Source organism: Anser anser (genome assembly GCF_964211835.1).
Source record: "Anser anser genome assembly, chromosome: 5".
NCBI classification, from domain to species: domain Eukaryota; kingdom Metazoa; phylum Chordata; class Aves; order Anseriformes; family Anatidae; genus Anser; species Anser anser.
The window spans coordinates 36,144,759-36,157,816 of NC_139725.1; the positions used below are offsets into that span (position 1 = coordinate 36,144,759).

At 46.8% G+C, this 13,058-nt stretch overlaps 2 protein-coding genes and 1 long non-coding RNA gene across 3 annotated transcripts in view; 2 read left to right on the forward strand and 1 right to left on the reverse strand.

The window, feature by feature from the left end:
• Positions 1 to 7,094, forward strand: part of TMEM80 (transmembrane protein 80) — a gene marked incomplete at its 5' end in the record, with an annotated part of 8,158 nt that extends 1,064 nt beyond the window's left edge. The window contains 3 exons of the mRNA XM_083836886.1: positions 4,262 to 4,334; positions 4,447 to 4,539; positions 5,913 to 7,094. Of these exons, the coding sequence (XP_083693012.1) occupies positions 4,262 to 4,334; positions 4,447 to 4,539; positions 5,913 to 6,118 (372 nt within the window). The 3' untranslated portion in view covers positions 6,119 to 7,094. The remainder of the gene's footprint in view (positions 1 to 4,261; positions 4,335 to 4,446; positions 4,540 to 5,912) is intronic.
• Positions 6,894 to 12,082, reverse strand: LOC310899883. Its single transcript, XR_014584726.1, has 4 exons — positions 11,958 to 12,082; positions 11,038 to 11,174; positions 7,938 to 8,029; positions 6,894 to 7,801 (listed from the first exon to the last, which is right to left on the reverse strand). It is a non-coding gene; the product is annotated as an uncharacterized lncRNA (long non-coding RNA).
• Positions 12,083 to 12,215: 133 nt separating this feature from the next.
• EPS8L2 (EPS8 signaling adaptor L2) overlaps positions 12,216 to 13,058 on the forward strand; it is a 63,529-nt gene continuing 62,686 nt past the window's right edge. Inside the window, exon 1 of the mRNA XM_083836881.1 lies at positions 12,216 to 12,512. The gene's annotated coding sequence lies outside the window, so the exon portion shown is untranslated. The remainder of the gene's footprint in view (positions 12,513 to 13,058) is intronic.

A 13,058-nucleotide genomic window follows, 5' to 3' on the forward strand; every position in this document is an offset into this window, starting at 1 on the left:
TTGTATTCTGCCTCCAGGAAGGAGGTGACCTGGGGGGGAAGGCTTGGGCTGCGATCCCTGCTCATCCCAGGTACCTGAAGAGTTAGCGCGCTTCATTAAAGCACTGACAGAAGGGCTGTATGAGTGCTTTAATGGGAACTTGCACCGGAAACAATTAGTGTTACGTTTTGTTTTCTTTCGGACCCTGCAAGCTTTAGAATAGGCAGAAATGAGGTGCCAGCCCGCGTGCAGCAAAAGTCACTGTTACAAATGCAGAATGCCCTTCTTGCTGCCGCAAGTCTGCTTGCTTCATGTAAATGCTTTAAAATTCCTGTTCTGCTTCTTCTCAGGTGCCAGAATGCTCACGTTCAATTTCAAAATGCCCCAGCAGCAGTGCAGGCTTTGGTAGTTCTAGCAGTGAGGTGGTCTCAGGTTGCTGGGATTATCAACCCACAGTTTTAATTTGAATATACAATTTTAGTTATATATTCAATAATAATTATTAAAGCGCAGTATCACTTTCACATTGTGAGGTTTCAGTGTTTAACCTGTGTGAAATGTCCTCTGTCTCTCACGGGGAGGCAGCATATTCTAAACAATAGTGCCTGCAAACCTGTGTGTGGAGCAGATGCAAGAACGTGGTCAGTGCCCTCCTGTGGAAAAAGATTTTACAATATACAAATAAATGCAGGGAGCTGCCGTTAGGGAATTCAAAACGTTTCAGGTTGCCCATGCGATAAAACCGTACTACTGCAGTTATCCCCCTGGCACCGTGGCCGCGGGGCTGATGAGTGGGTGATGATACGTTGGTACGCCTCGCGTTTGGTTATATTTGCTGCTCTTTAGGCAGAGCTCCATCTCTGGACGCCTCTTGTAGAACGATAACATGTCTGCACATGCAGCTGTGGTGTTTTACCTTAACACCCCACTTCACAGCTGGGAATAACTTGAACCTGGAGACATCTCCTTAGTCCTGAGCAAGACAGGAAATGCATAGTCCTGATACAAGGCATTACTGTCATGTGAGGGTTTCACTGGAATGTAAATGTGAGCACATATTTAACCATTAGGCACGGCAAAACAAGATATATGATAAAACCTTTAACTGCAATCCACAAAAAGAAAGAAAGCATTTATCAAAATGCTTTTTGGCCAAGTGAAGGGACCGGTCTGGTAGGAGCCTATGCTCCCTTCACAGAAAATGGAGAGGAGATGCAGCATGCCCAAAGGCATTTCAAGTCATAGACAATATGAATCACCTAAAATTGCTTGCCTATTTCCACTGTGTTCCCAAATTGGATAGCTTAATTGGGTGCCTAAAGTTAGTGGGGATTAATTTGGGCCCAAGTGCATAAAGCTATGAGGTGACGGGGACATTAACCTCAAGAAGCCCAGGGATGGAGGTGGTGAGGTGAGCGCGTCCTGCTGATTCGATGATGATGAGATGTCTTCAAGAAGACAGGTGGAATAGCCTTCCACAGGCGGTTTTGCTCTCCGTGAAGCAGGGGTTGTAACTTTTCCTTTCTTCCTGCCTCTGAAACAGGCTGAGACTGTTACGAGTTAATTAAGAAGTATTTTAATAGGTTGTTGCCATCATGTTGAAAGGGAATTTTGTTTGAGGTTTTGGAAAGAAAAGAGTAAACGTATCTGTTAACTTGAATTTTGTGTCGGGTCTGTGGGTGATCAGAGCACATGAGGGTTTTACATGCAATGGCTGCTTCTGAAGCAAACTGGTTTGGAAGGGTGTTATTTTAGAGGAAGCGGGGAGCCCTGTGTTCTGTGCTGCCTCTCACAATTTAAAAGCAAGTGTTACATTCTGGTTCCTTTGCATGTTTCCCTTGTTCCTGCATAGTTAGAGGGGATGAAGTGTCATCTGCTGGGAAAGGACAGGATGAACGAGTTCTGTGTACTTCTTTACATCTTGAAAGAGCTGCGTGTCTTGGTGAAAGTGACTTTTCACAGCAGGGATTTCCCCAGATTACTTTAGAGTTCAGGTATTTGAAAAAGTTACTCTTGGAACCTGAACTGCATGATCTGAGGAAAAAAAAAAGTCTCCCAAGTCTTGCAGTGAACTGAGAGATAAAAACTTCTACAACCACGCTTAGCCTTGCTAGTAACATCAGTGGTTTGAATGTTGCTGCAGTGCTTTTGGTAAATATTGAGACTGATTTTCTGCTCTTTTTTTTTTTTCTTTTCAACGGAAAGGAAGAACTTCGTCAGTTGTATCCTTTTTGTACCATTCATCCCTCACATGCAGGCATCTTCAAGAAAATCAGCTGCAAAAGTTTCATCTCTTCCTGCCTAATAAATCTGCACGATGTTATTTTAGTGTTATTCTGTGAGTCTTCCATCATCAGCACCATCCATATGAAGCAAAACAGATAAAGCATTTCTTCCAAGGGAAGGTGGTTTTTGTAGCTGGGGATTTTTGCTGAGATTTTGTCCCATTCCTGCACAAACCCCTCTAACCCATCTCCCAGTCTTGACAGAGGGCTGGCAGACACATTTTCTGATCTCATAACTTCTCACTGACTTAAGAAGCAAGGCTAAAAATTGTATTTGTGGGTTCACAGACCCAAGTGCCATGCAGCACACCTCACAGACACCTGACAAGAGGCAGTAAAAGCAGCTTTCAGTAGTACTTCCTCTTCTTTCATATTAATTCACCCAACCTTTACTCTTGCCAAGATCTAAGTAACCTCCTAAGAAGAGACACCCTTCTCTTCAGAGATTTCCATGCTTAGAACCCACCTAGTAATTTTTTTGCTCCACCCTCCTTCAACTGGAAAAACACAAAAACCTGGTTCTGTTTTAATAAAATGAGATTCTCTGGGAACTGGAATACATCTGCTGCGTGTGGGTGGGTGCTCCCTTCAAAAACCGGATGGGTCGTTCCCATAAAGGATGCCTGGGATGAAATCCCTGCTTAGAGAATCTCAGGGTATTTGAGAAGGGCTGGGGAGAGAAGAGGGGATAAAGAATGCTCCGAGTATAGAAAGACAGCTGGAAATAATGAAACCTGTACTGATACCTTCCTTGTATGAATTGCATTGTATTATTTAAGACTAAGAAAAGCATCTGGTGTAATTTACTTATCAGAAATACCTCTGAATGGCCAAACTTTCTAGACTCCTTGAGTCACATTCCAACTTCTCCATGTGGTGGTGAGCCCCAGGATGTCCTTTGTGTGTCTTATGTATTGCATTAATAACGTGCTGCTGTGCCTCAGGAGAAAATGATTCCGTCAGTGTGTGGTACCTGCTATATAGGAATTGTACTGACTGTGGGGGTGAGTGGGCGGGCTCTTGAAGACATCTGTTAGTTATCTCATATAAACCAGGCATTTAAATGCTTATGTAGTCAGAGAGGTGGGATGGTAACTTATCCCTTTGCAATCAGGAGCTGCTTGGTTATGAAGTTGCTCATCTCAGCTGTCTCCAGGGGGAGCCCAGGTGATTAATTCAGACCAGAGGCATAACTTTATGATGGTTATCATCTTGGGATGGCTGCAGGTGAGATGAATCTGTCCCGAGCCTGTAAGTAACTTTTCCCTATTTGTACCTCGGTGCTTGCTGTGTTCCTTGCCTTTCAGAGGCATTCCGAGGGTGTGTTAAGGATTCGGGAGGTCTCAAATACCTTGGCAGTGGATCCGCACAGATATAAATAACTACAGCTAACTATCGCCTTATACTATACAACAGTTTGTTTTATGAGCAGTGAGTTAAGGAAGTCTATTGTACAAATCTACATCTCAGAGTTGAGCTTATGGCCTTTCTCAGGCACATAACAAAGGCTGAGCTCAGCTCTCAGACTTTCCATCGTGCGGGCAGTAATAGGGCTTGTCTGCTTCACAGAGCCACCTATTCTCAAAAACATAGAGGAATTTGATATATTGGAGTCTGCCAACCGTCTGTCAACTTGGTTTGAGCTGACTAACAGGTATAGAAGTCTGGGGAAATGTACACGTGCACACACACACAGCTCATTTCCTTAGGCTAACAAATACCCCACTACAAACCAAATTAAAAAAAAATATTAAAAAAGGAATGAAAACCAAGCCTGAAACAGCCAGCTGTTGTCCTAGCTCCTGGCATTTGTGATCTCAAGTTACTTTCTGAAACCTACCCAATATGCCAGTCATAGTTGATTCATTTAGTATAACAAGGCACAGCAGTATGTTTTGAGGTTACTTAGGAAGTGGTTATTTTATGAAATGGATCGCACCTCATTACTATGAGAAATCCTTAACAGCAGTTATCAGCTCTCATCCGTTCCTTTACAGATTCTACTTTATATAAACGGGTTTTATTACATCTTTTACTTCTTGGCGACTCTTGCGATGATTGTTTATAAAAGTAAGTTGCATGCATTCTAACCAGAATTAGGCTGCATGGTTATGAGTTGCGTGTGTTTTGTTGGTATCCCCGCTGTATTCTTCTGGCTTATTTATGCTGTGCTATTTTACAGGTCAAGTTTTCAGTTATCCAGATAATTTTTTGGCTCCTGATCTCACGCTGCTTTTCATTATGGCCATTCTGGAAGCACTCCGATTATACTTGGGTATGTCATGTTATCACTGTGCCTTTTCAGTGGAATATAGTCTCTAACCATTAATCATTCTGAAACCGAGCGTGTGTCAGAATGTGCTAATGTAGCAGACAAGCAGATTTTTGGAGACTTGTTCATTTATGTCATTAAACTTTATCTGACTGATCAATATATTTGGCCAGAGGGTCAAATAGAATTTGCTCTCCTATGATGTATGATCTATAACGCCAATGGAAAACAAAGCAGGGTTGTCAGGAAGCAGTATAACTGGGACAGCAGGAATGCTGCTGTGCTGTTTAAAAGTGAGCGTGACTTGTGAGAGTGAACATGTTGAAACAGAGATTTCCATTCACCGAGGCGGTATAGCTTCTTTCAGCTGCTCCAGCAATGTACAAAAGTAGCTAAATGGCTGGAGCCTTGTGGAGCAGGTAATGCTAAGGATGTCCCTGAGCAGCCTACTGGGACTAAAGCTTTTCCTTTCACTCCTTCTAAAGACACACAGCAGTTCCAACATCTTCCTTTCACTATGCCTGAACAGCATAAAGGACCCATTTGGAATCCTACTGCCCACTCCCAAGAGCTAGCTGTAATTTCATAAAGTCCTTTCTTTTTTTTTAAGCAAGGTTTACAATTAAAGTATTACTACTACTACAAAATATTACTATTTAAATTTGTGCTAGATATATCTAAGACATTTACACAAGGTGGGTCTCTGTTGAATTCTGATGAGTTGCTGTAGGGGTGAATTTTTAGCCTTAAAGCACTCTGCATATATTTGCTTGGAGCAGTTGGATAAATAAAAAAAAAACAAATTTCAAGTTTCATGTAGTTAAAATCTACCAAGACGTGCTCAGAAATAAGATGCAAGAAAAAATAAGTGCAGCTTCTTCATAATGATAGTAATTTGAAATAGGAATAGATTACTAGGGAATATAGAAGATTCTCTGTTGCATAAGATTTTAAAGTCAATATTGGATATCCTTAAGTGTGCCCCGCAGTCACCAAGTTGTCACGCTAGGTGTGGGGCTGGAGGGGCACTAGGGGAAAATCTGGTGCTTGACCGAGAAGAGGGTCAGACTGAGTAATCAGAATAGCTGCAGCTTCAGAACTGATTACTGTAGTAAGAAAAGGTTGGCGTCTTGACTCTGAGTGTCAACTGGTTGCCCTTTATTTACCTTAACTTCAGTCAGCAAGAAATTGATTGTCCATTGGTGTTTGGGTTGGTTCTTAGATTTACTGACAATGCCTTCATTCAGGCCAGTATTTCTTTATACTCTGAACTGTAAGAAATAGAGCCCTTTTAGAACAGGAAAACTCTAGACTTGGGGCTTGAGACATCGTCATAAGAAATCAAAGATTCATACCAGCTTTTTGTTTCCTTCAAGGTTCAAAGGGAAACCTGACAGAAGAAGAGGCTCCATTAGGGCTCAGTCTTGTGATAACGGTCGGAAGTGTGATTCTGTCTGTGTACTTCCTGATATGGCAAACTTACGTGCTGAAAGCAGATGTCATTATAAACGCCGTTCTTCTCTTCACATATGGGCTTGAGTCAGTACTACAGGTCCTGGCTATTGCTGCCTTTGTTGGATAAAACCTAGCTATGTGGCACAGCAGGTTTTTAACATATTTCTTCCTTTAAAGAGTGCTTTTTACATTTCAAAGATTTGATTCTTTTGCATATAAAAAATCTGTAAATCTTTCTCCTGCTTAAATTATTTTTTTTTGGCAGAGATCTCCCCAGATGGTAGGTAAGATACCATAAGATAATAAATATTGCAGCTGTGTTACGCTATCTCACTAATTAGCATATGTATGGACAAACACCAGAGATGATTCAGCAAAAATGCCTGATGTTCGTCAGAAATCGATACTAAATGCTCACTCCCAACACGGAACAGTAGCCAATGCATCATACAGCGACGTGTCATTGAGATTGCATGAGTTTTCACAGCTTGGCAGCAACGTACAACCAAAGTGACACAGAAGTGAATCAGGCCAGCATAGCATGGACTCATTTCTGCCTTGCCACATACACTTCTGTGTGTCAGGGCACAATTTTGCTTTATTATACATCTTCTGCTCTCATTTGTGTTTTCAGACCCCAGTGGTAATTTCCCTGACTTTAGTAGGGCAGTACCTGATTTATCCCAGTGGGAGAGAGTGGAATTGAGTTTTGCTCATACTTGGAGAGCTGAGCGGCAAGGTTTGGGCAGCTGGTTCTTGTTGATGTGGAGGCCAAAGGCAGTAATGTGAGGGTTTGTTTGTTTAAATAGGACGGACCTAAGATGAGCATAAACATTCATCATTCACACACCCTTGTGTCCTATTTGAAAGCCCAACAGAATGTTGTCAGGTGTATTTCTGTCTAGCATTAAATGTATTTATATCCATGATTCTGCAGAAATGAAGAACTGTGTGCAATTTCAGATTTTATTTTTTTTTTACTCTATCAAAATATGCAATAACATGTAGCTTGAGGAGTTTGCGGGGTTTTTGTACAAGCAGTTTTTGTATTCAGAATTTCTTATTTTTGTATTTATTTATTCAAATAAATAATGTGTTAGATCTGAGAAGTGTTTGAAGTGCAGAGCATTTTGTTCAAATCTTAGGGTACAGCTAAGTTGCACAAAGAGAGACTGGGGCGAGACTGGATGTGTGCAACAAACTTCTGATCTTGCTGTAGCTGTATGTAGGCCATGCTCCTGCGCTGGGAAAGAGTGTTTGAGGTCTGCGCTAATTTACACTAGCCAAGGGCTGAAAGTACAGTGGTATAGACCCAGCACAGCCTCAGCCACATCGCTTTTTTCTTGCCAGTGGTGGCAGGAGGGAACAAAGATAGAGAAGCACCCAGTTTCATCCTTCAGTCATAGCTGGGGGAGCCCGTTCCAAGGCCAGGTAACACCAGCTTCTGGCCACGTCACACCGCCCAGTAGTCAAAACCAAAACATTTCATGCTGGCATGAATCTCCTCGGGCCAGATCCTCATCCTGTTCTAGTCAGCGGCACAAACAACCCTTTGCTGCTCAGCAGGAGGAAGGTTGCACCCGTGAAGACAGTGAAGCAGCAGAACTGAGTGCGAAGAAGCAGCCAGTAAACTGAATGACCAAATGTTTCTGGGCTTAAGCTGCACAAATCAAATACCCACCCATTTGTTCTTCCAGATTTGCTTGGCATAACGGAATGTACTCATCGCATACTTGTTACGAAGAGTGACAAACATACCTACCTGGATCTACCCTGGTAATGATGAACGCATTCCAAGCGAAAGCCCTTTCTGTATGCGTACAAATAAAAGAACAAATTTTCCTGGTATCTGTTTACACCTGCCTTATACAGAGGTCTGGAAATAGAAAGTCTGACAGGTTTTAAAGGAAACTCTGCGAAGTTGAATGTTTTTTTTTTTTTTTTACCTGAATGTAGGTGGTACAGCAGATGGAGTCACACATGTTGACTTCAAGTTGGAGCCTCTGCCCTTTACCTTCCTTCCATCTAATGGTGCTTACTACAGACAAAATACAAAATATTAGCACAACTAGAGGTAGCAAAGACCTAGAGTGTAGGCAGATGCATGACATGTTAGTAAAGTTAGCAGATGGTGTTCCTACCCTGAAATGTTTAACTGAGTCCCCACCACAGATCACCACCACCTCAGCTACTGACCTACAGCCGTTTTGGACTCTGCATTGTAAAAATGGATCTCATGCAGAAAGCAGTCCTGAGAAATGGCTGTTCTGGTGAAGGTGTTCATGGGTTGATGGCTGCCATGCTTCTGTTTAACCCCACAGCATAATATGGGTTCAGGACAGTCTGCTGTACCGCGCAGAGAAAAGCAGCCACCTCCTCAAGCTTCAGAAAGCACTCTCCGCAATGAGCCCGCTGGTCCCTAATGGCCTCACAACATCAGCTAGATGGAAAATGAGAACTAACGGAGACTGATAATGCTCACTTACAGGCTGCAGTGGGTAAGTACACGATGACAAACCAATTTTTAGGCTTGTTTCAGAGCCTGATGGCTTGCAGACTGGCCACTGGTGCTTGCTGGGGGTCGGCTGATGCCAACCTGGACCTGCACCCTCAGAAGGGCAGGACAGCTCCACGTCGTTCATCCAATTCCAAGATAAAATTGTCCAGGGACTTCTTCTGGTTAGATGCTCAGATACTGAGATACTTCCACTGGTGCCAGTCCCTCACTCTGTGATGGATGTAGGAGAAGAAAGAAGCTTCAGACAACCCCTCCACCTCGGGTATTTCCAGGGTTTGAATGGGAATTGTCATTTATGCTGGTGACTGATTTCATGACAGCTTCTCTCTGTGCTGTACCAACAAAGACCAAAGTGATTTAGGCCCTGACCTCAGAGCATTTCTTTAACCAGCAACTTCCTTTCCAAACTGTTCCCACTGCTCAGAGAAGCTAGAGCACAGCATAGTAAAGCCATTGATGACATTTGCCAGACATAAGATTGCTGGAGCTTTTAATTATGAGGCCCAGCCCTTCTGAAACAGGATGAGCAAGTTGGATGAAAACGGCATTAAAAATTTAGAGGAACACATATTTTGAGGAGCTGGGTTTGGGTGTTGTTTACTCTGCAAGGAAGAAGTCTTTGTTCTCAAGCCATCAGAGGGGTGTCTGCCGCCAACCTGATTTAAAAGGCTGATCCCGAGAAGCAAGTCGGCCTCCTGGCATTTCACACTCAGATATTTTGAGAGATGGGGCTTTATTGGTCCAAAGCTTTTCTGCCTTTTCCGTGTTCCACAGCAGGCAGAGACAACATACAGGCCAAAATGCAACCGAAGTGCTGCATTCCTGCAGTGACAGCTGCCTTCATCCCAGTTTTGAACGTCTTTGAGCTGTGGAAGAAGGAGAGAGGCTGAGGATGTGCGCTCCTCCGGCTCTGCGTGTCGGAACCAAGCGAGCTGGTGTGCAGGCACTGCCACTGTGCAGCAGGGTAATTCCCCGTCTGGCTTATTGCCTCTGCCCCACTTTGACCAGCACCAGATGTTGCAAGGAAGATGTATTAAGCTCAGTTGTGGTTTTCTTTCCTGCCCAGAAGTTCCCTCCTCTGCTCAGCAGTCAGATTCCCTATGGGGCATGGCACCTCACGGTAGCCCGCTGTGCCTATTTTCATAATAAACGCAGAGCCGAAACTGCCAGATAACAAGCAGTTAGTGCCTGAAACATTAAATAGCTTCTCCAACAATACCCTTCCAACTACCTGTTTGCATCCCGGGAAAGCGAGCCCAGCCCAGCGGTCCCACTGGAACGCCCCCGTGGCAGCTGACGCATTTTTAGCGGTAAGGCTCTCTTGCACAAAACCTTTCAGCTGCAAGGCCTGCCAGGACGTTCCCACCGTGTTTTCCTGCTGTTGGAACCGATATCCCTTCCCCTCCTGGGTGGTGTGGTTGGCAGTCTCCAAATGCTGCTGCTCCCAAGGCCGGCTGTGTTTGCATGCACAGAGATGCCCCCAGGATCACGCTGACACTGTGGCGAGGAGGATGACGGGGTGCTGGGTGGGTGTGTTACGCTCAGCAGCATCAGATCACATTTCCCCACAGCGGAAGAGGTCATTCTCCTGCCAAAACCGAGCTGCTGATAATCTAAGCTGTCCTTTGGGGAGCTGGCTCTCCCCCTGCCCGTCCGGCTCACCCAGCAGCATTCCTCCCACGATAACTCACCAGGGGCATTTCTGCTGCATGGCTTCGGCCGTGGGCCAGGCAGAGAGCTGAGCACGAGCCCCCATGGTGCAGCTGGCACTGAGGAAACCCCCACGACGGGGAGCTTGACAGGCACCGTGTTGAGGAGGCTGGGCTTCCTCCAGGCTCGCGTCTCGTGGTGGAAGCGTCTTTGTATTTCTCTGATCTCTGCTGGAGTTGCAGCTTCCTAGGGCCGGTGGCGGGTGGCGTCTATCATCCATGTGCCATGGGCTCAACACACACTGGAGGGCTGAGGGGGGGTGTCTGTGATGCACGTCCACTTTAATAAAATCTTTTAATAAGCTCCATTTTTTCAAGATCCGCCAACCAGATGGATCACACACTACCACTGCCGTAACACCCATGAACTCAGCTGGTATTATTTTCCAGCTTAACGATCCTCAGCCCATGAGCTAATCCCATCAATTTAAAAAATGTTTAAAAACTAAGTCTTAAGACAGATGAAACTAGGCACTTTTTGAAAGAAATAGTCTGCCCACACGAGAGACTGTTTCCCAGAGAGCAGCGTCCCTCTGAGCCCCAAACCACACACTCAGCAGCACAGAGCTTGCAGTAGGGCAGACCCCAGAGCACAACCCAAACATCCTCAATGTATTCTGGCAACAGAAGCTCAGGAGCAGCCTTACCATCCTTTGAAATTTCCCTCTGGTTTTTGGCGAGCAAGAGAGGAGCAACAAGGGAAAATGAGAGGAGACCGAGGTTTGTTTTCTAAAGAAACCCTTTCAGAGAGCATGAGGGTAATGCATAGGAATGGCGAGAGCACTCGCCACAATGCAAGGAGCGATGCTCAAGTCCTACCTTGGTTCCTTATAGCCAGAAGCTGCTTTTGCTTTCAGAGTGCCTCTCCTGGTACCTGGTGAAAAGGGGCAATGCTCCGGCTCCTGCTGGTACAGACGATCTGGCTTGTACAGCCGCAGGGGAGGTCCAACACAGCACTGCAATAGTATGGGAATGCTCTGCACAATGGCCAAAATGGTCTTTTAGAGCTCATGCCCGCCAGAGCGCGTGGGCACACGTGTGAATAAAGGCAGGGTCCTGCCCGCAGCAGTCAACGGAGCAGAGCCCGCAACGAGCACCTCCAGCCGAGGAGCAATTCCTGCTCGGGTGGCACGGTGCCGCTACCAAAGCCTTGCCTGGTGCCAAAGGCCAGCAAGCCCTCAGCTCCCCTCTGTGCCACAGCAATTGCTCGTCTCAGTCCTCCCAAAGGTGGTTTAAGTAACCACAGCCCCCTTCCTGCCGTAACCCTCTGCCAAAGCTGCGTTTTGGCTCTGCCCAGTGCCAGGGGCTGAAACGTGGGGCAGAGACGTGGGGCAGAGCCCTGCTACCTCCCACCAGCTGAGGAGTTGGGGCAAGAAGAGGGGATTTATGGCCGTGCCACCCTGAGGGGGCACAGAGCTGTGCCATGCAGTACCCTGGTGGGGGCTCCTCTCCTCATCCCCCCACTGGTTTGGGGACGTGGGGAGAGAACTTTCTGCCCTCTTTGTCCACCTCGCGGCATCTTTCCCCGCTGCAGATGTCAGGGCAGAGGGAGCAGGCGAGAGCAAAACCGGAGGAAAACAACCAGCGGAGCTGCAGAGAAGGGCGCCAGGTTGCACAAAAGGTGCCTTGTTCCCCCCGCGAGGCGCTCGGGGTAGCGCGTCCCCTCCCTCGCTGCCTACGGAAAACCCAGCTCAAAACACTCCTTCATCACCCACCTCCCCCCCCCCACTGCCTTCTACCTCCCGCTTGGGCACGAAATGTTCTCGGGCGGAAGAAACCTGAAGTTTTACACGTCCCCCTCGGGCAGCGCACGGCTCGGCTCTGGCTCCCCTTGGGCCAGGAGCGGGCGAAGGCCCCAGGTGCCCCCGCACCTCACGGGGATGCAGCCGCTGCGCCGGGGCCACCGGCTCCTGGTTATACAGTAACCTGTTGCTCCGGGTCCAGCTCCACCTCTCGCTGCCTCCACATCCCTCCCCTCCTCTCTCCTCTGCCAAGAAACCTCTGTCACCTGCTCTCAGACAACTGGGGCGAGTGGCACGGGGACGAAAGGGCAGAGCGAAGCCGGAGGCAGCGGGACCCCCGGGCTGGGGCACTGGGTGGGCTCTGCCTTGCTCTCCCCACCATCCTCTCGGCCGGGGCACTCGGCTCACGGACAGAGCACATCGCAGGGAGGCACAGGGAGCCGGGCTGCCGGAGAATGGCAGCAGGATTTCACTAGGAGGGCACGGCTAAGTGGGACAGGACATACAGGAGCCAAGGAGACTGCAGGAGACACCAGAGGCTTCTCGGCACCGGTGAGTCTCTCCTTTCAAACCCTAAAACTTTACATCCCCCCCCCCCCCCAATCCCCCAGTTTATCTGCTTCAAAAGTTTGGCTGATTCAGCCTCGGAGGGGGCGTGATCAGAGGGGGCTGTGGCTGGGATAACTGTAAATGTATAGTTTTATATCCTTTTTTTTAAATGTGAAAAAAAAAGTTATTTTTCTAGCATTATTTTTTTCTGGGTTTGTTTCCCGTTCTTGCACGTCCCCGGCAGGCCAGATCCAGTAGGTGGCACTTTCTTGGCAGCAAAATGTCCGTCCTGCACAGAACAGGATCTTTTTTTCGTTTCTAATGAAGCTCGGAGACAGTAGCTTTGAGCAGCTGTTTGTTTGCAAACCTTGGGGTTTCCTACTTTTGGGATGTGCGTGGAGAGAATTTTTGCCGCAACCCACCGGGCTCCTCTGCGGGCTGCTGCTTTCGATGAGCTCTCCCTGCCCGTGACCTTGGCAGGATTCATTACCCTATTTCAGAATCAGGGGAAGGCTCGCTCTGAGCCACCCCATCCCCTCGCGTGACAGC